This window comes from Lipophrys pholis (genome assembly GCF_963383615.2).
Source record: "Lipophrys pholis genome assembly, chromosome: 17".
In the NCBI taxonomy this organism is placed as follows: domain Eukaryota; kingdom Metazoa; phylum Chordata; class Actinopteri; order Blenniiformes; family Blenniidae; genus Lipophrys; species Lipophrys pholis.
Window position 1 is genome coordinate 13,889,529 of NC_137643.1, and position 26,877 is coordinate 13,916,405.

Genomic DNA, 26,877 nt, shown 5'->3' on the forward strand with positions numbered 1-26,877 from the left:
GGAGTTGATGATCCGTGATGAGCGCTGTAATTAAAAACACTGGTTGGCGAGCGCTCGACTTGCTGACGCGGCGTTTCTCACATCAGAAGTGATTTGAGCCACTTTGTTGCACTTTTTAATGCAATTATGCAACGCACACGGTTCAAGGATCGGTTCCCACAACTTTGTTGTTTTCGTTGGATCCACAATAAATGAACCGACGAGCGGTTCAACTGCTTTAAAGGGTCAGTTTGTCACTGAGAATAGTCCACTGCTATTTGTACTGCTTTACACAGTATCCATCGCTTTTCCGTAGATTTTTGGCTCAGGTCTCGTAACTGTGGCAAACGTGGGGTGGGGGGGGGGGGGGAATGAACACACTTCAACCATGAACTCGTCTTGAGATTTGTTAAAACTTTATTTGTCATAACTTTACTGATAGAAATGTAAAAACAACTCGGTCGACATGAGGTTGATGCGGACGCACTTCAACAGGCAGTCGGGGCGGGCGCGCCTCGGGGTTTGCGACGTGTCGCACGTTTTGCAAAGAATATCGTTTTCCCGCGAAGTTAGACAAGGTTTTTAACTTAAAATGGAAACAAATCTTCTCACTTCAGTAGCTTTCTGAGTAAAAAAAAAAACAAGACATACAGTAGTTATACAGTTGTTGTTTTTTTTTGTTTTGTTTTTTGCTCGATGTTTTAACCATTCAAAGTCCCATTTTCCTCTTTTCAGTCGGATTTAAGAAACGGTGAAAATGATTTGGAGCGCGAGCACGGCTTTGGCATTTTGCAGGTTTGTGCCACATTGACAAAAAAAAAACCAAACAAACAGCAGAAGCTGGCTTGTGTGGACGGTGAAGGTGACACTGCGGGACGAACAAGATGACCGAAAAAACAACGGCGAGGATCAAGTTGTGCTACAAGCTACGAGTCACCACACTGATTTAAAAAAAAATAAAAACAAACTAGTGGAAAACAAAATAGAATTAGACGGAATTAACATACAGTGTTTGATCGTTGGAAGAAAAAAAAAAAGAAAAAAAAAAGGACTTTATAAAGTTGTCTTTCACATATTGGTGCACAAACGGGCCTTTTCAAAGCTTCGCCTTCCTGATCCACGGCAGTAGGAACACTAAGGGATTTAACTGGAAATCAAACACGGCTACACAGGTTGTTCAGACATGGCGATGGTGTGTGATTTGTTTTTTTTATAATGACTGCTCATATTGTGTGATTTTTCACCCTCCTCATCCTCATTACAGTGATCAGATCTGGGTCAGTGGAAGAAGACGGACACAAACACCTAAACTGCTACAAAAGAAGACGTTCAACTACGACAATAAGTTAATGCAAAAATATGGCCCACGTACAATACAAGATGTTTTGTCCCCCCCCCCCCCCTTCTTTCATTCGCACTGGAATCCCACATTGAATAGAAAGATCTTTCATAAAAAGTTATAAAATAAATAAGCACTCTTTCCCTTTGAGTTTGAGTAGAAAAAAAAAGGCCCAAGAGGAGGAAGAGCGATCGGATTTCATTCATTGTGTTGCTTCGCAGTCGTATCTCTGCCCTTTGCTCCTCTTCTTTGGCCCTTGTGGTCAGAAACACACACACACACACATGCTGGTGAGTCAGTGTGACCCACGCAGAGTGGACGGCGGGAGCCTCAGTACACCCAGTTCACGGGGACCCACTGGGGTTCACTGCACAGTTTGTCCACGGCGGCCTGCAACGTCTCGAAGGCTTTGTCCAGGTTGTCGTTCACGATGGTCAGGTCAAAGTAGTGGCTGTACGCCCTCTGGATCCGAGCGCTCTCGTCAACCGTCTTCCTCAGATCCACGTCCTGCAGGAAAACACGTCAGACAGTGGAGATGTGAAGACGCTCAGTTTGCACAGAAAACAAACAAAAAACTGATTTTAAGATTCTGAAGTCGTTATTTTTCCAAATCACCAAGTTAGTTTTTTTTACATGCAGGAACTTTCTAAAGCCGTAACTAGTGATTGTAATCTATTGCTGCATTCCAGTTCCACGCACAGGTCTGCTTGCGGCTGTGTATTTTAGTGTGATTACCGTGAGCTGCTTGGTTGTGATGCCGGCGTCCACCACAGCCTTGTGCATGGCCTTAAGAGTATCGAAGTCTGGCGCTGCGATGAACACCACGTAAGGCATGAACTCCGCCGTCTTCAACACCTTCAGGGCCTGCAGAGGGAAGGAAGACGAGATTTTGCCGAGATGTCTTTTCAACAACAACAAACCTCGACAACAATAAACAATGATCCACGTTGATACCTGAGGATTGACATCCAGGATGCAGGTGCGTCCCGTCGCCACCACCTCGTGGATGGACTCGATCTTGGTGCCGTACAGGTTGCCGTCGTACTCTCCGTGCTCCAGGAAGCGGCCGGCCTTCACGTCCACCTCCATCTCCGTCCTGGAGGTGAAGTGGTAGGAGTTCCCATCCAGCTCGTCGTCTCGGGCCCTCCGCGAAGTGTCTGGCAGAGAGCGGGGTGAAATGTTGACTCTCTTTGTGCGCGGGCTGGATTTGAACGAGCCAGTGAGCGCAGGGACCTACATGGTATGGTGGTGCCAAAGCGTGTGGGATGGAGGACCATCAGGCGGTTCTTCAGGCTGCGTCGGCCCACCCCCTGAGCTCCGATGAGGACCAGCGTCTTTCTCTGGAAGGCAGGGACTTTAGCCACTTCCTCGTAGATCTGCAGCTCATGTCTGTCAAACTCTGTTCAGACACATTTTAATTATTAGAAATGAATCAGAAAAAATATGATGAAGACAATAGCTGAGTGGGGATTATCTTTTACCTGCATTCTTGGCTGTTAAATACATCATTTTCTTCTTCTTCTTTCCAGCTAAAGTACCACAAAGTATCCCTGCAAGATAAAACAATAGGATATTTAAACAATTGTCCCGCTTTGCTGTTACAGTCTTTGGCCACATGAGGGCAGACGTGGACCATTGTCTGGAAAATACCATGAGCGTTCACCAGGACTTTAGCGTCATAAATCAGTTTTCAGAAGTAAAAAGAAATGGAGAAGCAATGGGGGTTCAGCAGCAAATCGTTCACAGACTTAAGGTCAATTTATCTTCTCAACATCAGTGTGAAAAACAAGAAACCAGAGAGATTTTCAGTTCTACCCAGAAAGCGTCATCCACAGCGTTTATCAGCGGTGTGGTATCACAGTGCGATCTAACACCACAGACACCAACCTGATCCATCAAAGTCTCGAGGAACAAAAGCTTTTCTCTTCTCCTCCAAGAACTGACTTGGTATCAGACCCGTGGCTCCGCCCACCATGTGGCACGCCTGGGGACAAATCACACATCACGACTTACTATCTATACTCTAATTTTGGCATTTGCTTTAAGAGGGGAGTTTAATTCGACTCTGTTCATTCCCCAGCAGTGAGGAGTGGCTCAGTAAAACACAGAAATGATGATCCCTTTGTGCGTCGATGCAGTTCATCCACAACCGATGGAAACAGGTGAAAAGCGAAGTCAAAGATGCAGCCGGAGGAAACAGACAGTAGAACTGACGGATGTGACGTCTGAGTGAGAGTGAACCAGAGATCGTTTCACGGAGCTAAGTAGGAGAAATGTTTGATCTGGTGGGATCATAAAACCGAAGCAGCTGATAATGTAAAAAAAAAAAGGAGAAGCCCACCTGCCACCAGTTGGGGTCCTCTCGGTTGACGATCTGAAGGATGTCGCCTTTGTCGAAGGCCATTCCGGCCTCTCGACACGGGATCAGGCTGTCATTGGCCGGGTTGTAGTCGAAGTATGGCCGCACGTACACCTGTCGTGAACACATGCATGAGCCGCCGCAACAATCCAGCTTGAACACATGTCGAAAGGCATCCCCTGGATTTGAAGCGCGCGTGATGTGGAATCATGTGCGGGTGTTAAAAAAAAAAAAAAAGGCTTTGACCTCGGCATGAAGTCTCGCACACCGACTGCGTGACAACTGTGGCTCCTTCACACTCTGATATCAATAAACGCTGTGCCCGCCGCGCGGGCTTTTTGCCAGAGAGGGCGAGCGCTCCGGCCGACGTATTAGATTAAACAGGCAGCCAGAGGAAGCAATAAAACACAGCCAGTAAACTATAGTGTGCAGAGCGCCCTGAGCCACACAGCAGGGTGCGATTTAACACGATGCCCCATTCACTTTTACTGCTCTTCATTCAATTCAGCCTTTATAAGCATTTCTAGGTTTATGTGTGTTTGTTCGAGATGCAAAATGGGGGTTTTTTTTGGACGGGGAGTGCTTTCACCTCGGAGCCAAAAGCCGGTCTGCAGGAGGGTAAGTGTCTAAGAATATCATAAATTACTGTACTTTCCATGTGAGGGAGCATAACATCACAGGAAGCTGGAGTAAGAGGGAGAAACTGCTAGTGTGACCTAGATAGCACGTGGAGTGTTATTAATAGGGCTCCCTGGGTTCACATTCCTGCGCCGAGGATTGTGGGAAGGCCACGGGACTGATCACCAGTCTAGCACCGCTGCCCAACATCTGCCGCTCATCATGTCCGTGCGGCCGTGTCGTTTACCTGCGGAGGCGCCGGGGCGTCTCTGTAGCTCGGCAGTATCTTCAGCGTGATCCCGCCGCTGCAGTCTTTGAGCATCTCCTGCAGCTCCGTCGGGTTGTTGCCCACGTCCTTGCCGTTCACTTCCTTGATGATGTCGCCCACGTGGAGCAGACCCTGCCTGTCGATCATGCCGCCGTGGAGGATCCTGGCGATGACCAGGTCGTCTTTCTCCACTCGAAAAGTCACACCCTGAGGAGGAGGAGCAGAGTGATATTTGTCCTCCAATTACACACAGACTCCTTCAGCCCCACTGTATCCACTCACACCCTTAATTATTCACCAGGCCACAAATGTACTTAACCTGCTGCTGTCCAGCAACATCCACTCGCTCACGCAACCCCGCCCAGCCCGTGTCTGCTCACCAGCGGCTCCCCGGCCTTCTTCCGGATGCCGATCATGCGCACGGCGTCGGCCTGCATCAGAGCACTGTTCACGGCCGCGTCGTTGCACGTCTCAGCTGGAGGCGGGACCTCATAGCACTTTGAGGCCACAATGTCGTGGGCTTCCAAAAGACACTGAAAGAAGCAAAATGCTGCAATGATTAAATGGGTTAGAACTATCAAACTAACGACAACCCCTCCTCAACGTTATTTTTTTGGGCTTCTGCAGCTGTATTCATGCATTTTAACATACTTATGCAACAATCAGAATTAAGAGCTTTCAAGTCTTGGATGGACTCGTGAGACTTTCTGTGAGGACAGACTGTCAAACAAAGCTTCTGGTACATTCTGATATACAACAACCACCCACAGCATTATGACCGCTGGTAGGTGAAGCTGTCACCTGACCTTGAATGTGCTGGAAGGAACTCTTAAATAAAATGTATAATTAAAGGATTTGCTGCTAAGATTTTGTAGACAGCAAACCTTGAGAGGTCATGCCCCATCAGGCTACCAAAGGCTCATAATGTTTTGGCAGATGGATGTGTAACTACTGGTTTGAGACAGACAGTAGATGGGGGGGGGGATACGCAAACAGTGTCTTTTGGCCAACCAGCAACACCTCGGTGGGCCACCAGGGGGCCGCGACCTCCACTTTGGGAATCACAGCATTCTTGCCTCAAGAGTTTCCAGAGTGTAGAAACATTAAATCTCCTATAAACTCATAAAACACAGAAACCTGGATTCTGGGATAAATCTGTGTCTTCTTACCCCCCCCCCCCCCCCCCCCCAAAAGCTAGTAATGTTGACAGCCACATAAAATAAGAAAAAATACTACGATTGAACACTGACACATGTGCTATGTGTGAACAATTTGCAGAATGACTAAAAAATTGGGACAATGTCTTTGCTTTTATCATTAGAACACAGACACTGTGGAGTTTTGCCTCCATTTCTCTCATTCAGTGCACCTAGAAGTATTTTAGTTGCTACCCTAAGAAGGGTAAAAAAATTAAATTAAAAAAAAAGACCCAATCATCAAATAGCTTAAATCCCAAATATGGATTACCGCTTTCATCTAATCACATAATTATCAGTTCGCTGAGTGTCCCTCCAACACCTCTCATCCAAACCCGTCTTTCCTCGCAAATTACTGATTGTACTTCTTATAATATCTAGTGAACAATCACCGCCAACAGCGTAATGGTGGGGGAAACAAGAGTGCAAATTCACACACTCAATATGTGACGTAATAGCCGTTTCCCTTTCCTATCTCTCCTGCCTTTTCTGTCAATCTCCCTCAGTAGGTCAGCAGGGTTTTAACTTTCAGCTTAAACCACGAAAGCTCTGATTGGCTCTTCGCTCAGGAACTGAACTCATATTGGTGAAGTCTGCCTGAAGCTCCTGATAGGTCCAGCCATGGAGGTTAGTGTGAGACTCATGCACTGACAATAAAGACACAAAACTGCAGATCTGAGCTGAGTTCTACAGTAAATATTTAAAGAAATTTAGGTTTTGTACACTGATATCACAATAACTATAGCCTGTAAGGTTTTGTGCGAGAATTTTGAATTGGCAGAATAACAACGTACAGAGCTGATTCAGTGATCCAGAAATAGAAAGTTTAATATCAAGCACTGCAAACACTGTCTGAGGAGGTTTCACTGAAACTTGGGACGGCTTTAATTCCTCACCGAGCCTACAGGGCAAACACTGTTCCCTGGTTACAAATCCATCTTTCCTCCTGATAAATGATTCATCTGCACGGTTAATGGTGATTTTGTGTTGAGAGCGAAGAGTACAGCTTATGGCTCTCAGTGGACAAGGCAGTGCTGACAAAAAGATTATTTTTTTTTCTACCAGTGACATGGTGGAGTTTTGTTCAGAGAAAGGTGACGGACACATGATGATTTTTTTTTTTTGGCCTGTCTGTCTCACCTGGAAGTGTGGCTCCTGGAGGATCCTGGAAAGTTCAGCCGCGCTGTCGTCCTTCACCTTGAGGCTGCTGATGTCCCCGAGGATCTCCGTCACCAGCTCCACGTTATTGTCCTGCACGGCTTCCAGCTTCACCTCCTCCAGCTGCTCGTGAGCCTGAGGGGAAGACAAAGATGCTCAGGGACAGGGAGGCTGGGCTCCTCGCACAGGTAGGAAAATAAGGGTGGCGTCTCGCTGTTTATCTGGGTTCTGTGTGAAGACTGACTAAGTGAAAGTGAGTTTTGCCGAGCGGAAGCGAGAGCTTTCATGTTATTAGGTTCTAAATATAGTGCTGCGACGTCGTGCTGCTCGGGGAGCCCGTCGCTACCTGCTTCATGTTAAAGGGAAAACTGTTATTTGTTTAGTTCTCTGTCATTTCTACACATCGCAGCCCTGCAGGGAGCAACTGAAGAGACAGAATGGGACGCACTACATTCGTCCTCTGTCTGAACTCATCACACACAAGGAGTCAGTGAACATGCTGCAATGCGAGTGCTGTCAGTGGGGGAAAAAAAACATGACAGAGTTAAGCTTCCTCACTGGCAGTCTGCATGTATTAAGACTTGTGATGCTTGCGAGGCACTCGGGTGTTGGCCAAAGCCTTACTGTACTTCAGCCAGGGAGTCTCGGAGCTGGCTACCTCTTAGTGTTCTCACCCCCAGCTGTGTGTGTGTGTGTGTGTGTGCGTGCGTGCTACCTGGACTAGAGAACGTACAATGGGACTTTCCATGATGCCGCGCAGGAAGAGCAGGTCGATGTCTTTGGCACCAGTGGAGGTGGGAATCTCACCCAGGTTATCCAACACCTGCTGCATGGCTGCACAGGCGGGGCAACGCACACACAGAGGAAACGGGAGGGAGAGATAAGGAGTGTGAGCCAGGCGTGAAAGTCATTCAAACCATAAACATATGCAACAGAGTTAAAACAAAAAAAAAAGTACTGCAGCAGCCGAGAGAGAGAAGAAGACCCAACGGCAGGCTAGCGTGCTTGAAAATCAGAAATGGGTTAAAACAAAATGCAAAGCAAACTTTTAACGCGTGAACTGGTCATGCCGGAATGACTTTGGCAGTCGAGATGATCACAGCTTCAGTGACAAGAGTTTCAATTCTTGGCTGCTGAGAGTTTGCACAACTGCTCCTTCCCCATATTCTCACCTGAACCTGAAGTTAATCTAAATATCTTGCGCAATATGAAAACTCCCATAATTTAATCCTGTTTAGGATTTAAGAAAATCTTTACAAACCAACAGTTGAGTCTGGCATTTTGTTCACACAAACGGAGAGAGGGCACGGTGTGTACTGTTGGAGTCAGCTCACTAACGCCCTAATGCCAGGGTCTCAAAGCCCATATAAGCCCGTTTAAGACACTTAAAGCCCTGAGAACCTATGCATGTGTGTGTGTGTGTGTGTGTAAGTGGTGGTGGTGAGAATGTGTTCCTGTGCCATTATACACTTGCATGACTAATAAACATGTCCAGTCAGCACTTGTATACAGTCGACTTCTCTGTATTTTTCTCGGCCAACCCATTCATTACAGTTGAACCCTGACCATGTCCTGTGTCGTCAAGTCAAATCATACTTTATTACTTCAACCCCCTCTTTCAAAAAGTGGCACATGAGTAATTGCAGACCTGGAAAAAAGCTGCTCATGCTGTCTGACATTTACCTTTCCCTCATGGAAACGCACATGTGAGTTTATTACGCGGAACAACATCCATCCTCATAGAAGAGGAAGTTGCCCGACAATGGCAATTTTAATTTGACTATTTTACAGCATGTTGTAGTCATGCCATTCATCTGGATATTTGACACTTTTTTTCATTGTGATTTTTCAATTCACCTTAATGTATTTCTGTCCTTCAGGTAAAGTTCTGATCTCCTTTTTCTTGTTTGCTGCTAAGCAAGTGTCACATCAGTTCAATTAAAGCACAACAATGTGTTGTTGTTTTCCACTCACTCATCAATCACTCTTCATGCATGCAGGCTCTCAGAAGAGAGCGAGGCTGGTAAACAAAAAAAACAACAAATTGTCTGAGAGGGAAGCAAAGACCTGACTGTGGCTTGATAACCGCGGAGTGCAGACAGACTGCATAAACAGCAGAGCTCATGCAAAAAAAACAAAAAACAAACCTTAAATATTTATGATCCTCTCAAAGAAGGACAAAATAGGGGAGGAAGGTTAAAATATGCAGGGCAGACTATCACGCCGGTATATCTATAAAGCTTCTTTAATATGCTGTCTGACAACACAAAGAAAACCATGCAACACCCAATTTGGATACAGAAGAAAAAAAAAAAAAAGTGGTTTTTAAACTGTGAGGCGAGTCTACCCTGAGGGACACCTTTTCCCAGTATAGTCAAACACTTAATAAAGGTTGTTTTTTTTTTTTTTTATATTTCTATTGCCTGAAAATCCCACCATTTTTTTAAAATATTATATAATGTAAAAAAAACAAAGTATGTGCTGCATTACAGTTTGGTAGGAGCAATATACTTCCTTCCACAGTTTGAAAACATCTGCAATAATGTTTACAAGCTATGTGGAGCTCCTGCAGGGACCACACACAAGCTTTCAGATGAGATTTGTAATTGTAGTTAAGGCGCACGCACACACACACACACACACACACACGCATATACCCGCCCACACACTCATACACAACCAAACAAACGCTTCACCGCCTCTTCGACTTCACACAGGCACATTTACAATTAAGCCAAGGTCCAACCCACTGAAAATTGTGTTTTCGCCATCTTTAATTCTTCATGTTTATTCTTAATAACCTGAAGGAGTTGCAGGGAATAACACCAGACAGAAGCTACAAAAGAAGATCTATTATTAAAAAAAATTACAGAGATACTTGAATAAATCCGTCGGCACAGGCTGAAGCGTACAGGCAATAAGACACAGCTGGATCCAGATCGTTGTGCTCTCCGGGTTGACTTTTGCCCTCTCGCTGACATTACTGTGTCATTCCAACCACAGGAATGTTTGCTCACCTAAATCGGGCCCCCGCTGCGTGTACTTGTTTGAACATTGCTCATCCCAAAGCACACAAGCCTTCGATCCAGTGAGAGACTGGACATGAAGGTCTCAGGGAAGTATGAAATGGAGATTTTACTGTTTAGAAGTTATTGCAGCCTGAAAAAGCAGAGACAGCTCAAAGATTAACGGTTACAGTTGTGCTACCCAGTTTTTCTCTGGCAGATCCATTCATCTACATTATGAATCGCTCTCGTCACCTGCTTTTAATTCCTCCCTCTGAGCCTTGTCTGCAGTCTCTCTCCTCATCTAACCACTACCTGTGTCTACACCCACCAGCCTGCTGTGCACTGAATCCTAAAGCAGAGACTACCTGTTTGAACATTCCTGCCTGTGTTTCTCAAGGCGTGCAAGACAAATCCCTGGGGAGGAGACCTGGCAACCCGTGTTGTATGTGGCATTATTATTTTTTTTTTAGCTTGTGAGTAGAGGATCAGAGGAGCGCCTTGACTGACACATCATCCATAACGCCGCCCGGCTCTGTGTAGTTTTTCAGAAGTGTGGGTAAGGAAGTGAACCACCTCCTGGGAAAACAGGCAAGTCTCACAACTCCAGTGCCTCCAACGCAGAGCGTTCCCAAACCACAGGCACTTGGAGAAGGGACACGTTAAGCTATTTGGAGGCCCAGTGCACAATCCTGTCCGAGGGGCTTCTTCTCTTACTTGTCAAGCACACGTCTGCATCGAGTGCTCGACGCAAAGTCGGCCTACATCTTTGTAACTGTAACTCGATTGTTGCACGGTTGCATTGGTCATTCTAAGGGGTAAACTATATGAATGTTAGCTGAAAAAATTTATTTTGATTGGGTTAAATGTTAAAAATGTAATCACTTGTAACATCACCAGCTGGGACTGAGTCAGAAATAAAGAGTTCGACCCTCACACAAAGGGCAACAATGACAGAATAATGATAGAGTAATGAAAAAAACAGGAGAAACCATTTGCTGAAAGTAAATGTGACAATGATGTTAACTAAAGTGAGTGAGTGGGTGAATAAGAAAAATATTCAAGAGAAAGGGAGAGTTTTTGCTGGGAAATCGCATTAGCATTTACTAACAAGACCAAATCAAATCAAATTTTATTTCATAATGACCCTGACCCATCCATTATCTTCTACACTGCTTCACCCTCATCATCTCAGCTCACTCTGGACAGGGTGCATAATAGAGAGGTCACCAGGCCATCACAGAGACACAGACACACTGTATGGCCACAATCAATGAAAATATGATTAATAGTCACTTCAGATCAATGCAGATAACTGCAATCGTAGTACGCCTTGTTATTCTTGATGGGCAAATTAAAATCATCTGACATGGTCTTTCATAGGAGAAGGGAGAGGTTGTGACTTACTGCCAGATCCCATCTCAGCTTGATAAATCAGAAAATCAAATATTGGGAAGCAAGCACATTGCTCTATGACACAACCCTTCTACGAAGCCCTCCATTGATATAAAGGTGAAACAGAGGCTACAGCGTCTCTGTGTTTAGTAATTCTGTGACAGCCCACACCTCCCTCCTCCTTTCCTCACCTCCAGACGTATCTGCTTCCTGGGCGGCCCTCACAGCCGGGGGTCCTCCCTCCATGCTAGGCTGTCCCGGGGGCGTCACCTCCTCCTCCGCCTCCTGCACCCCATTGGGACAGGAATCGTCCATAGCTGTGACCATCGCCAAGCAATCCTTCTTCCTCCCACAAATACGCTAAAGGCTAACCACGAGCAAAGCACCAGCGGTTCTGCTACTACGTCTTCTCTCCTGCAATCTCGTCTGTTTTCCTGGTACTGCTGACCCTCTAAACTCCCAAAAAACAAAGAGAGAGAGAGAACGGGGGAGAAAGAGGGGATTGAGGACAATGAATAAGAGAAGAGGCACAAAGACAGCAACAATAGAGTGGGATTAAGATCAGCGGATATTAAGAGATGAGGGGGGAATGAGGGGCTGAGAGGAGGAGGGAAGACGCGGCGAGAAATGCTGGAAAAAGAACCGAAGCTGCTGTGTGGAGAAGTTTGGAGAGACAAGCATGAAATGAGACAGAGAGAGGTAAAAAGCTGAATGCCGTACACAGATGTGGACAGGCATTCAATGCTTGTCAGTCCCCTCCCTGCGCTCTGACTTTAATACCTTCCCATACCCCCCCCTTGCCTCCTCCTCATAGGTTGATAACACACACACACAGATACACGCACACACATATAATCCCACAATCCTCTCCTGCTGGGCTTGCTTGAGCACTACTCCTGCTGAAACCCATACCCCACCCAAAGTCAAGTTAACCCTCTTGTCTACACCCACACACACACACACACACACACACACACACACACACACACACACACACTCACACCAGTTGAATGTTTCATTATGTAAGTAATCTTACATAAGTGTTACTAAAGGGGGCCTGACCCTACATTCCCATTCTTTCCCTCTTTCCCCCATCTTTCTCTCATTCACACTAATTCCTCTCAGGGTTCGAGCAACCCGCTGCTGCAATGTGCCGAAACTCTCAGCGTGAGCAGATTGTCCTTGTACATATTCCCTCAGCAGTCATTCACCTCCTCAAAACCTTCCCCGGTCTAATGGGAGTCACCCCCCCCCCCCTCCCCCCCAACCCCTCTTTCCTTTTAAATTAACGTACCCTTACTTAATTTCTAGCTAAGTCAGTAGTCTCGAGGTTCTGGCAGAATTATGCACACTTTTGGAGCTGCAGTTCAAACTCCTCCACCCCTAAGATCGAATATTTCGGGGAAAGCGACACAGTGAGTGACTGCATGACCAGAAACCTTCTCCTAATATATATTCTTCCCCTCAGTGCCTCATTTTATATGGATTCCAACTAGGAAACATGTGGCAACACGTCACAGCAAGGAAATGAAAAGCAGCAAGAAATGCAAGTGCCTAAAGTTACATTCAGCGAAATCCAGATAATAATGTTGGTACGGGTTAAACTATTATCATATCAACATAGTCTGATTTATAGTTCATAAAAATGTCCATTAGTTCTAGGGTTCAAGCTTATCATGTAACAAATGTTTAATTAAAAGTCTGATCATTTGATGGTGCACATATTTAAGTGTCAAACTAGTAGTAGTATTAATAGCAGTGTGAAAACTCAACGAGCCAACACAATAAGAGCATATTTCTCCCCAGGGCAATGATGGATCTTTGCATCCAGTGGCTGTTGAGCTATTTTATCGTCAACAATCGTGCTTGAGTAGCTGACCCGGGGACAGATATTTCCTTACACTAATAGTAGAACTACATAAACTACTTTCATTCACTGTGTAAACGAGATATTTAGAGTTTTGAGAGTTACTGTTGTTTGCTGTGAGGAGCAAAAGCCAGAAAGATCTTGAACAGGCTCCTCCCCCTGGGCGTCCATTAAGCTCCTCCCACAGCAGCACAGCTGTGCAAAGAGGGGATCTGCAAGCTTTAATCCACCTCGCCTCTCTTCTCCAGCCCATCCTCAACACCACCAGTCAACCCCTCCCCCATTTTAATCCGGCCACGAAAGCACGGGATTACAGATCTCTCTCTCTCTCTCTCTCTCTCTCTCTCTCTCTCTCTCTCTCTCTCTCTCTCTCGCTCTCTATCTCTATCTCTCTCCCTCCCTCCCTCCCTCCCTCCCTCCCTCCCTCCCTCACCCTCCCTGGAGTTCGTTCAGACATCTCTGATGACGGGTGATGGTTGAAACAGCCTTCAGCAACACACCAAATCTCGACTACTGACTCTGACAGAAGTGTGGAGGAAGGCAAAGGATTTTCCCTCTGGCAATCGCTGCGGCGTATTCCTTGCACCAAACTACAAGTTCTTCACAATCACACACACACACACACACACACACACACACACACACACACACACACACACACACACACACACACACACACACACATGCACACGCACACACACACAGCCTTCCCTCCAAAACATCAACATAATTGTTCCCATTTAGAAGAGAGGAGGATGAGAACCGATATCACAGAGTTGGAAAAGAGGCAAAGCAGCTGCACAAGAAGAAAACAAAACACCAGGCCAGAGGAGAGCATCATGGGAAGTCAGACAAGATTCGATTTAAACTGCTTTGCCTCAAGTTTACAGCGATCAAATCAAGAGCGTGCTATGTTTTATTAAAATGTGCACAATCATCACAAGTAATGACACAGCAGTATGTTGAGAGATCTCTTTGTAGGAGTGACCTGCATATTTATCTGCACACGAAGAGCATCTGTTACTGGCAAAAATACCAGCTGTACTATCCACCAGTCACAGCCAACTAAGATTCATAGACCGTAAGCTAATAAAAACAGATGTCAGTTCATCAACACTGAAACTTTTTCACTTTATACTTCCATCAGAACTCTCAAAACTGAAATTCTAATGAAGATTTGAAAACGCTCCTGAAGCTCAACTGAGTTCAAAGTCACTGATGTGTGAGTACTGAGGACGTTTACCTAGCCCAGTCGGTGTAGCCCAACCACAGTCCTACTGGATGTTCATCAATCAACTCCGAAGACCTGGAAGAGCGAGAGACAAGAGAGAGACGGGTGAAATTTTGTCTGGCTTATCATCATACTCCATGAATATTCAGCTCTTCTTGCATTCCAACACACCAGTTTTCATCATTCCTCACATACCCCTAACTTGAGCATTCAGATACATTCTCCAGCTTATCCCTCACACACACACACACACACACACACACACACACACACACACTCAATAACGACTCCCTTTCCCCCCCGGGGATTATCTGGCTCATCCATCTATGTCGTTCCTGCCTTTTGTGAGATAGGAGTCTCGTCATGCAGAGTGAGGCAGTTGCTCTTTCACAGCGATGCGCGGAGTCGTCCCGCACGATTGATTGTCCCAAGCTATTCAGCGGTGCCTGCATCATTGGCTGGCGCGGTGCCAACCGAGTAGTAAATGGCCACTATTCTCTGGAAGTAATGACAAAGCAGTATGCATTCACTGCCGGGAGAGCCTTCCTCTCATATTCACTTGCAAGCTCACAATCGTGCTGCAGATCCCTTCTGAGTGCATCATATCGAGGTTTCACCGTTTATGAAGGTTAATGTTGTTTTTTGCGCAGGTGTGTTTATGCTCCCGGACCACATCGAGGCAATCGTCAGCTCAGTTTTTTGGACTTAAGGGAACATCCAGAGGATGTTTTATGTAAATTGGCATTTCTAAACTGATCCTAGGTGTAAATTTGTGAGATTTTGTCTCTCTATTTGTGCCTGCCCAAGATGTTCTCTGTGCTACGCTCAATGTCAGCGGGGATTGATTCCATCCCTTGGTGATCCAAAGTTGGGTAGAGCAGGTATAGATGATGGATGAAGGGACTGTCTGATCACACCTCACAGTGGCAGAGTGTTTAGCTGGCGTGTGATTGGCTGTCTCACTGCGTTAACCCTGGAGACCTGTCCACCGTGTATCCTGCCTTTCATTCGTCGTAATCAGTGTTTGGCTCCAGCTCCTCACCAACCCTGCCTTGAATGAAGTGTGTGCACACTGGAGGTGCTCAAACCCAGACTGATTGCAAAATGTGCTTGTATTGCTTCACAGCATGACACGCCTATTAATGAGGACCATAAAATATGAAAGACAGCTTCAAAACAGGCAAATAAAAGCACGTTGAGTTATGATTTTTGTCAAAGAATTCTTCCAAGGACCAGAATGAATAGTGAGATTCAAGTGATCCAATTAAGCTTTACCAAGGGAAAAGAACTTTTGCAAAAGCCATAAAAACAAAATCAGTTTCAAAGGCCTTTAATTCCCCTTTTCTCTGGCTCCCATCCTCAAGTGACGATGAAGTCTCCCCCGTGACACCCCCATGCCTCACAGAGCAATGTTTAAAACATTAGTTTAATAAAACTGGAGAAGTTTGACAGCGCTAAACCCAGTCGTCCTGCCCTCAATACCCACTGTGAAATGAACCATTGGAAAACGCCCATCGATCTTCTATACCGCTTATTCCTGCGCAGGGTCGCGGGGCGCTGGAGCTGATCCAGGCTGACTGTGGGCGAGGGCAGGGAACACCATGGACGGGTCTCCAGTCCATCACAATACAAATACAGTAGGCAATCAGAAAACACCAGCCAGCAAATAGAATAAATAAATAATGTCTTTATGACAAATAACTGATGCCTACAATCACCCACAAAGTAACAGATCAGCACTCTTACATGCTTCATTTCACTCAGCCTCTTTTACTTTGGCTCTCTTGCCTGGAGCCGTGAAGAAACACTGTGGCCTTTGAAATACTGTCCAATAAAAGTCATGAATTCTGTCTGCTCACTTGGGGAGTGAAAGCATCTAAGAAATGCCCAAAAATTAAGAAATCTGTCTTCTCTGCTATAGTCTTCTGGACACACGTGGCCACGTCTATCTGACCTCTGAACTTTATAACAAGCTGTCAAGCACCATAGAAATACAAAGGCGACTGCAACACGTGAAACGTGTTCATCAGAGAGGTTGCACGGCTCTGTTTTGAGTGAGGTAATGTCATTCATCCCGCGGGCACTAATGGTCCTTAACTAAATGAAAATGGAGGGAAGAGGAGGAGAGAGCAAGAGGTCAGTTCATTACACAACACAGATTACGATCAGGGTTAGCCTGCTCATTGGAAGTGAAAGATATCGCTTCGAAGAATGTTAATGGAGACAAAGTCTCTGCCCAGTTCCTTGCCAAATTATCTGCATCACAGAGCACGAGTCAAGGCTCCCGATGATGACAGACGTGACAAATAACATGAAACTGGAAAAGGCAGAAAGCTGCTTTAACTTAGCAGAAGGAGAATTTCACAGGAGCTGAGGAAAAGATTTGAAGCGTAAGACAAGACATGGATAAAAGTTAAATTGCGGGTTTTGAAGAAGAAAAAGTAGAGAAAAAGAGAAGAATCCTTGAAGATTAGACTGAGTTGTGTGAAAAGCCTCTCCACTGAAAAGAGATGAGAGCCTATGAGGACAAGAGACAGGAGAAAGTGGAAGCTGAAGATCTCTGCAATCTGCTCCACTCTTACTATAACACCAAATAATTGCAGCACTTCTAATAATGACAGCAGCTAAAATCCCACTTGTATCTCAATGCCATTACACCAGACTGAAGGTTTTTTTTTTTTTTTTAAACAGAATAAACACTCAGAGTTTTGTGCATTAGCTCATTTGCATGTACAAACACTCAGGTCGTCTCAAGAACTGGGTAATATCCCAAATACTCAGAGCTCCTCGGATGTCCCACTGCCTCTACTGTCCATCACTCGTCCCTGCTCACGGGACAGTGGGAAAATCACTGCGAACGGACACTCGCTATCCTGGCTGCCATTGGCTGGTCTGTGTGAAAGGACGAGCCAACAAAAGCCCTCTGAGTGCTTCTGGTTGCCAAGCACTCAGATGATGGGCGGCTCATGGACGAGGGATTATGGGGGTGGGTGGGGGGGGGGTAGGGTCTGAGGGTTTGTTTTTGTAGAAAACATCACTGCTGTCTCACTCCTGTAAACCTGTGGGTGGGCATATGCACGCTATCAAAAGTGGACAAACATCAGCCGGCTCTCTGCCTTTATATACACTGCTTCTAGAAAATTGGCTCTTCCTATGACTTGATATCACACGTAGCATTTATTTTAAATTTACAGTCTATTTATACTCCATTCATGTCCAGATATTTCATACAACCCCATTCTCTGCCCCCTGTGGCTGCAGGCTCTGTGGTGCAACCCACTTTGAGAACAGCTATCACTCCCAGTTCCTCTCACTGACTTGTGAATCACAAAAGACACCACTAAGCTCTTTGGCCTGCCTGAAAGTCCAGATTTCACCTTGTAGCGAACCGCCAAGTGTGGGGAAAACAGGAATTTGTAAACTTTCTAGAGTCAAGAGCTGCAGGCTTTCCACTGTACACGTTCCGTATTATAATGAATGCTCGAGGGCCACAAGATATTCAAGGAAGGAGTATGTGATCCAGTGTGTGTGTGTGTGTGTGTGTGTGTGTGTGTGTGTGTGTGTGTGTGTGTGTGTGTGTGTGTGTGTGTGTGTGTGTGTGTGTGTGTGTGTGTGTGTGTGTGTGTGTGTGTGTGTGTGTGTGTGTGTGTGTGAGTGATCTCCTCCCATAACCAACCCCATCCTGTCATGCCTCTCACCCATCACCCTCTGCCTCCAGACAAACCCTATGTAGGTCACTCCATGTGTTCACACAGCCGCTCAGTAAGAGGATTACACTGCTACCCCAAAGATGGCCATCTTAGCAAATCAATATCTGCGTAATATTTACTGTAATCGTGTTTTCCCACCATGCAAAGCTCTGTAACTCCCGTTGTTGATGCTTCAGTGACGACAAACTTGGTGGAACAATCTCACTTTCCACTGTGTTGCCATAAGAATATTATGACGATGCAGCCTATTTTTCGCAGGTTCATTCTTATCTATATACTCTTCACTTGGTATCTACCTGAAATCACTTGCTGCATCAGTACGCCTTGCACGCATCGCCACAAACGACCTCAGTTTCCTTGTTGGTGATGTTCCAGCTGGTGGGATGTCGGCACTTCGCCACATAACTCGGGATGATATAATTACACAGCTCATCAAAAACCCTTCAGCAGTGAACGCACAGCGATCTTAATAACGAGCACTCTGTGACATAATCTAACCCGGCACATCTAACCCTGCTTCTTCTGAGTCTGTCTCTATCTTCCCAGCCTCCTGTTACTCATCATTAGCATTAAGGGAAAGGGAGAGAGAGGATGAGGAAGGGAGAAGTGATGCAACAGCACTTACCGTGACTGCAAAGTTTAAGTCTGGGAAAAGTGATGTTGTGTGATGTTGGATGGTTCGGCTATAAAAGTGTGATGTGATTGGGGGAATAAGGCAAAGAGATAAGGATTAAATTAGATTGTCTGGTCTTTTTTTTTTTTTTTAAAGAATATCTCTGATGAAACTCAGCTTCTTTGCCAGACTGAAGCTACAGCTTGTAGTATCTACATTACATAGAAATTATACACTCCTGGACACTGAACAGCCAATTGTCCAATTAACTTCAGTCTCTGTAAAGGTGGGAAACGCATATAAAATGTGTTGTAATTAATACAATTCATCTGATTGGGATTTAATTACTAAGTGCAACGGAAAGTCTGCACCTCAAGCACATCTTGATTGTTTCGTTCCAAATCCATTATGCGGAAAATTGTGCCAACATCCAAATGTTTAGAGCTCTGACTGTCAATGATTAATATGTTATCTCTCTGGGAGCAACCTGGGACTCAGCGGGATTGAACCACCAACCTTGAGGTTGGAAGATAACTCACTACACCAACATGACTTCAAGTTTTGACAATGACTCTGACCACAAACTGCTTTCCAGCTGTATCAAGCTGGTTTTGAGTTGTGCGTTTTCCTCCCAGAGAGATGCCGTTGTCTCATTATAACCACCACAGAGGTGTGAGGAGGAGCAGCCTGGTGCAGGGCAGTGGGGGTTTAACTGTAGTTGTGTTGATAACAGATTTCTCAAACATGTGTTGTTCATAGCTGGGAGGTTTGAGTCACTCCAGTTTCTCCAGCTCATCCCGCTCACTCATATCTTCTTCTCTCCCTCCCTTTTCACTGAACCATGTCTCTCATAGCTGTTTATTAATAATGGAAAAGTAGGAGCTTCAGAGTGTTGCTCTTCAAATGGCTCACTGACAGCTCCCTTATGTTCCAACATTGGGGACACGCGTTCAACTTGAAATTCTTGTTTCCCTCCTCCCTGCTGACACTGAGGAGTATGCATATGAGGGTGCAGAAGGCGAGCTGTGTGCTTTATTCCATCTACATCAGCAGAAGAAAAGAAAGGTCACATTGGTCAGTGATTCAGAGGTCCTGAACAGCTGTCTTTTCCCGTAGACTCCAGATTTATACTAATGCACTGCAGTGTCTCAATATCCTGCTCCCTTTTGTTCGTTGAAATAGATTCAACAAATCTGATTATTACACAACTGAAAGGAAGAGTGGAGGACAAATAAACTCTAAATTAGATCTATAATAGATCTTCTTAGTGGTCTGGCAAAGTGATGCCGCCCCTCCCAGTAAGGATCCCCAAGGATGCTGCTTACATGCATCATGGGCTTCCCCCATCACGTGCGCGCAAGGCAAATAAACTGCTTATAAACCTCGCCAAGTGACCCCGTGCGCCTCAGAGCAAAGCAGGTCCCGGGATTCATTGAGAGCTGCTCGCCCGCTGTGATATGTAAGATGGTTTTATGTTTCGATTAAGTGCTCACACAGAGTAGTTCTGACATCGTGTCAGTGCATCATTATTAGATGGTGCACTCGTTGCTACATTTCAGAGGAGCACAAAAAATAAAAATCAATACAGCCGTCTGGCTCAGCCTGTGCCAAGCCACCGGGACCCTCTGCGATCAGTGTGAGAGGGGCTTAGGAGAGTTTTCAACAAAATAAAATATTGTATCTACTACAGATCAGACTTTGCATCACATTTTATCATAACAAAATAGCGCAGATTATTCGTTAAAGCCCATCGAGTTATATGCGGTTATAGGCGCCACTGTCATTTCTGGACAGTGGCGCCTATAACCTCCTCCTCCTTCTCCTGTCAGCACCAAAACCTGCAGCTCTTCATGTTTTGTTTTCCTTTTTTATCTATATAAAAGGTTTGTAAAGGTGAGATGAACACAGTTTGGAAGTGTGTTGAATAAGTGCAATGAATGTCACGCAGCACACATGCAGCCTGTTGGGAATCAAACCGGACATTCTTCAGTATTTTTTCGCTCGTGCTGGATGCGCTTTCAGCTCGTCCCCCACGCGCCAAGGTTCTGACGCACGGCTGCTTCAGTGCGCCACATCCGCGCGCTTGCACCGTGTGCCACATCCGTGCCAAACGCGTCTTGCGCTGCTCTGACCAGATAACCGTATCCACGCCGACGGAGCCACACGTGCGGCCATTTTTTTGTTACCCATCCGAGCCTTTGTGGCGTGCTCACACTTACGACTACTACAGCCCCATCGGCTGTGTCCTTCCTCTAGATCTGCGGGGGGAAAAGAGGGGAGGACGCGTCCCAGTCTACAATATGCGCCCAAAGCGCACCGATCCGATCCGAGCCCGAACAATGCTCGTTCGGATCACTGAGGGGGGACGAGCCTCTCCTGTCAAACTCTGCCGCTGCACCTCAAACACGGTTAAGTGTCTTTGTCTCCTGTTTGGATGTCAGTTGATGAATGCATTCATAATCTCCGCAGGTCACTCGTGACCGCGAGCCGTGACTTACCTGTGAAGTGTGGCTGTGAGTTAGCGCGAGTCCCCCGATCGTCCCGGTTGGACATTCAGACCCCCCTCAGCTGTCTGTCCTGGTCCCGCTGCAGACTACCACAGAACAGGACGTCAATCAACGCAGCAGGCCCCGCCTCCCGATTGACGTCATGCGTAATGGACCAATAGCGGCCGCGGTACAGCCCTCCCCGAGCGCTTACATTGTGCACTATAGTAATCTCAGTTTGCTTCGTAGTGATAGACCTGTCCATTCATATAAATACAACTTAGCACCTCGTTGGATGCATGCAGGCTATTCATATCAGCCACAAAAAATTCAGATCACTAACTTAATCAACTCAGGAGAAGTACAGGGTTGATTAAATGCAACCAATGGCAGGGCTGAAGCAAGAGATCGTCAAGGTGGGACACTAGTTAAGGGTGGCTACAACATCCATCCATCCAAGCAAACCTGCAAACCACTCTGATTACAGTGCACAGATACACTGTGCATTATTTTGCGTGTCTTGTTTGTATAAAGCAGTATAGTACAACATTCCATCAGCGATGCCATGTTGACCACACACAAAGCACCAGTCTATTTACTGTCCTTCCACTTTTCACAGTTTGTAAGAAATTGTGGTTCTTTTGATGTGTTTATCTGAAGGAGGCCACTTTAAGTTTTAAACATTATGAGTCTGTTAGTGTGTGTGCATGTCAGAGTGTGGTACAATTTGTAACATGGGTGAGAGCGAGTTGTATTTTTCTCATAGATTTTACTAAATGAATGTTTGAAATACCTCTCGGAAGAAGGTTAAATACAATGTGATTTGCTATGGATGGCGATGGATTGTTGCTGTATATCTCTATAGATCTGAGTGTTTTGTGTGGTCAAATTCATTTTTGATGAGCTGCCCTGTCTGCATTCTGAGCTCATACTGCGTTCACATATGTTCATTTCGCTTTGTGTTTTTTGTGGCTTTATATGATATAATGTCTTATGTGATAAGATATGTAAAATAGTGACATAATGACCCCAGTGAGAATAACACAGACATTGTACTATAGTGGGGATCCAAATAAATATCAAAAACTTTAATATGTTCACAACGTGATATATATTCTTGAAAGCCTTGCAGTGGTGTAAAGGAATAGTTTAGCTTCATGTAGGGTTACGGACCAAAATGACATATTTCTAACATGAGGTATCTTTATTGAATAACCATCAATAGGCTACTTTGATACTAGTGGTCAATCATCCACCGACGAAAGATCAGCTTTCATAGCTTCATGTTTTTTCTGAGAGATCCTTTGAAATAGAACATACATTTCCCGAATTCTCTCAGCAGTGCCACCCTTATATATATATATATATATATATATATATATATATATATATATATATATATATATATATATATATATATATATATATATATATATATATCAACCATTTAATAGCAGCCAGCAAAGTCTGCGACGACTCTTTGTTAATGTTTCGCTCCATTCACACTGAGAACAAGACTTACAAAATGAATTTGAGGTGTGGTTCAGAGTCGACCACATGTACAACGTGTGACTAACACTTTCTAAACTTGCTTTCCATTTGTATTGCCATGTTGGAGCGCTGCATTACTCACCAGCTTCTCTTGTTAGATGAGAGTATCCAGTTTCCTGCAGACTCTGAGACTGCTGCCTCTTACCGCTTGACTGGTTGCAGTACCTAACCATTTGTATAATTGCACTAATGCTCCTGGAAATATAATTTCTCCCTTCATTTATTCCAGAGCAGGTACTTATCCATGTGGCCACAAGAGAGCGCCATTAGCTGCACAATTGGCAGATTCAAGATTGATCGACGTCTTTTGGCTTTATGGGGCTTTTATGGAGCCATTCGTGTTTTAGTGTCTTCTGAAAGGAGCTTTCTGCTCGCTTGTAGTATAACCCGCTGCAACAGCTGCTCAGTTCAAAGTTTTTTGGCTGATAAGAGTAGCTCAGCGAGCTCAAACCCGATGAAATAAAAAATCATTAATCCCCAAATCATTCAGGATCAATGCAACTTTTTTTTTTAATTCTTCAAAATTGACCGAAAAATGCTCATTTTGATTTTGGGAACAACTCATTTAAAGAAAAAGGAAAAAAGAGTGTTTAGATTGTCAAACAGATGCCATGAAATGCATTCGTTCAAACCGTCAATCTTTAATAGGACAAAATACAAACAAACATGCCCCTCTTCCACTTAACTGTTATGTTTCACAGGTGGTGACTCTGAGTAAACTATTTACAATTTCATGGCACATAGCCTGCTATGAGGAGTGCTGACTGTAGCTGATGGCGAAGGGCTTTGGGTGATAGATGGGTGGCAGCTCATTGAGGTGAAAGGGGGCAGAGGCAAGGTGGTCATTGTCGTGAGACGGTATGATGTGACAGAAGTGGAAGCCGAAGTATCAGCAGTGGACGAGGGCCGACACTGGGGACAGCATCACCACAAAGACGGATCGTATCTGGAGTAAAGAGAGGCAAAGGTCAAGGTCAGCGCCCTGCGATAGTCCTTAAACTCATCATCAGACACACACATACACACACACACACACACACACACATACCTTGACTGTGGAAGGGTGTCTGTGCTTTCCCTTAACAGCAGCTCTGAGACCAGCGTGTCCAGAATCTCAGGACTGGACCTCTTCCCATACCTGAGACACACAAAGACGTGACAGCGATGATGAGGAATATCATGAATGATTGCTGTTTCTCTTCACATGAAAAGACTTAAAACTTCATGAAAAAAACAAGAAGAGACCTCAGGTGAAATCAACACATTGAAGCGAACAACTTTTTCCTGACATAATGTAAAGTCTGATCCAAACCCAGCACGCTCAGGCAGGAGTCACATCACAGGTGATCATATACTCCCCTCTCTGTGCATCATATGATAAGCAATGCCGGCGTGCTTTTCTCTTTGGGCGGCTGAGCGCCTGCAGAGCCATCAAAACCTCTGACATTCACAGAAAAGCTGAAGACTGTGGCTGCCTTGACATGGCATGCTGGCCGTGTCAGTCATTTCTCTTCGAGATGTTTGTTTTTCCTTTTTACGGATGGTGAACAGTCAGTCTGCTCTGTAACAAGTGAGAGCAAATATTCTGCAACTCAGTATGACAGCTCCAACCAGCAAAATCCCAATAGATACCAAGCAGTATATTTTATTGCTTCCAAATCAAAGCCTGTTGCAGTTGAAGGAACATTTTTATACGGCTGTCTAGTTTAAGGTTGAAGGAGAAAGAGAAGATTTATGTTACTCACATGTATTGGCCTATATAAATATTGTCACACATTTAATTTAGTCATTTATCTGTTGAAGCTGGGATCTTGAAAAAACCCCAAAACGTGGTGAAATTCTACCTCACCTGATTGGGAACTGATTGAAATAATTTGTAGCTGTGTTCTATTGTTTCCCAAAACACAAACCTTCACCATATTCTATGTTCTTTGATGAGTCTCCTACCTCTGTCTTGTGATGAGGTTGATGTAGTGTCTCAGAGCTGAGTAGTACTTGGCCAGGTCCTCCGCCGGGGCGTCCTCTCCGGGGTTCTCGGGTTTCACCGGGTAAGCCTCCGTCCAGGCGCCCAGGCAGAGCAGCGCCCACAGCAGGAAGCCCACAGTCCCCAGCCAGCTGACATAGTTAGGATGCATCTGGCAGGGAAAAGCAGGAAAGTATGAACCACCGGCTCTTTACTGCACAGCTGTTCCAGATAACCTACTGTTGCGCTCGGAATTCATTTGTTGACATACTTTATTATTTAAAAAAAAAAAAAAAAAAAAACACCCAGTAATAATACATATATATTTTAAATCTGCAAATAAAGATGCATAAGCGTCAAAATATTTTTTAAAGACTTTAAAAAAAACAACAACAACTTTACATTCAGGTTTTGGTAAAGCAAATATAAAAGTACGTACATTTTGCGGAGGGTTGGATTGAGTTTTGCGCGCTGTCTTGTTCCGTGTCTTCTGCTCCTCCGGGGGCGCGCGCTTGGGTTTATATCCGTGCGCACGAGACGCGCTGCACAAAAACGCGTCAGAGACGCGCCTCAGTTGAGCTCAGGTTTTTCGCCTTTTTTTCATTTACGAACGTCACTGCTGATGCTGTCATTAGGATGTTGGTGGCCCTGTTCTTGTTATTTATTCCAACTGTTTCAATTAATTTATGACATTTTAAAGTAAAATTGAGTAAATAAGCTTTGTGTCCAATGAGAGAAAGAGATATTTGAGGTCGTTCCTCAAAATCCTGTTGTTAGACTTGGATTTTAGGTCATATCTGATAATAAAAGTCTTATTCACACAGAAACACAAAAAGAAAACTGCATAACAGCTTTCAGATTGAGTCGTATTTGTATAGTAAAATGACTATTATGTCTTGGCACTTTCCATTTTATTTGACTTTATTAGGAACAATCGATAATAGTCCAAACATTTTCTTATGTTAAGATTATGTGGCTGGGGAAGGAAAAACTCAATTTTAACAGGAAGGACAAAATCAGACACAGGTGACAACCATCTGCTCTGACAGGTTAATAGACAGGAAGAGAACCAGAAGTAAACAAACAAGTGGACACCTGATCTGATCAAAGTGCTGTCGACTGATGGCTGTCAGACCTGCAGATGAAATCCACTTTCAGCTCCACAGACAGAGATCGGGGAAGGAAAGTTTGTATAGAGACAGTGGTGAGAAAGGAGTAAACAAAGACTAGAAATTCGTAATGTCTTTGACATATGAAGATATGGGGAGAGAAGAGGAAAGAAGCTCTGTGTATTGAAGTTGGTTCACCAGAAGTCAACACCAAGAGCTGGATAAAAGAGTATACGCTGACCGGAGCCAGACTGAATCATAGGTCTTATCAAATAGTAAAGTTTTAAACCGGATGTTGAAATTAGAGGCTGCATTAGACTCGTTATTTGAAACCGTGAGCTGGTTCATCCAAGACAGATGCCTCCCGTCCTACTTCTAGAAATTTCAGAAATCTCCAATAAGGATTCAAAGACAATAAGGTACTAAAGGCCCTTCAATTTATGATGATGTCTGGTTGCTGAGAGCTTTGTTGGTTAAGGGAAGAGAAGAGAGAAATTCTCAATGAAGACTCATCTGATCCGTAATATCATTGTGGAAATATGACTGAATGAAATTAGAGTAGTAAATCATACTCCATTGTATACCAAATGTAGTGTGTACATAACACACAAAAGTTCACACACACACGCGTGCACACACAGATTGACACACACGAGCTCTGAGCATGTTTTGGTGTTTATGGCATCTCCTCTGTGACGGTAATAAATTCTTCCGAAATCAAGTAGTGATTCTTCCGCATAGCGACATCAATAATCCCATCTGAAGTCACAAAAGAATGGTATTAATGCAACACTGTGGGAGAACTTCAAATGAAACTGCTATAGACCAAAAGAAACTCCTGTGATGGCGCCTCGGGTGATCCAGAATAAAACAAGATCACATGTAAATGAAAGCTGTCTGACTGAATCAGTCCCATAATTTCATTTTTGCAGTTTATTCCATCTGATGGAGAGAGAGACTGTGGCTCTTAACTTGAACAAAAGGCCTTAATGTGAAGATCAGGATACGTCAGCCAAGAAACCCTCTTAAT

The 26,877-nt window shown here is 44.7% G+C and overlaps 2 protein-coding genes across 4 annotated transcripts; both read right to left on the reverse strand.

Annotated features, from left to right (window-relative positions):
• Positions 1-374: 374 nt before the first annotated feature.
• pals2b (protein associated with LIN7 2, MAGUK p55 family member b) lies at positions 375-21,348 on the reverse strand. 3 transcript variants are annotated; one of them, XM_080484789.1, is made up of 14 exons: positions 21,237-21,348; positions 14,428-14,490; positions 11,509-11,768; positions 7,651-7,751; positions 6,900-7,052; positions 4,944-5,096; positions 4,543-4,770; positions 3,660-3,791; positions 3,206-3,302; positions 2,800-2,868; positions 2,556-2,717; positions 2,273-2,475; positions 2,054-2,182; positions 375-1,825 (listed from the first exon to the last, which is right to left on the reverse strand). In XM_080484789.1, the coding sequence occupies exons 3-14, from the start codon at positions 11,642-11,644 to the stop codon at positions 1,649-1,651; spliced, it is 1,740 nt and encodes a 579-aa protein (XP_080340915.1). In that variant the 5' UTR covers positions 11,645-11,768; positions 14,428-14,490; positions 21,237-21,348; the 3' UTR covers positions 375-1,648. The 3 variants fall into 3 exon arrangements, with proteins under 3 accessions (XP_080340915.1, XP_080340917.1, XP_080340916.1); XM_080484791.1 differs by lacking the exon at positions 11,509-11,768; XM_080484790.1 differs by lacking the exons at positions 11,509-11,768; positions 14,428-14,490 and having other exon boundaries at positions 21,237-21,338.
• Positions 21,349-23,263: 1,915 nt separating this feature from the next.
• npy (neuropeptide Y) lies at positions 23,264-25,226 on the reverse strand. Its single transcript, XM_080485478.1, has 4 exons — positions 25,178-25,226; positions 24,723-24,910; positions 23,824-23,913; positions 23,264-23,721 (listed from the first exon to the last, which is right to left on the reverse strand). Exons 2-4 carry the CDS (start codon positions 24,908-24,910, stop codon positions 23,700-23,702), a joined length of 300 nt encoding a protein of 99 aa, XP_080341604.1. The 5' UTR covers positions 25,178-25,226; the 3' UTR covers positions 23,264-23,699.
• Between the last annotated feature and the right edge of the window lie 1,651 nt (positions 25,227-26,877).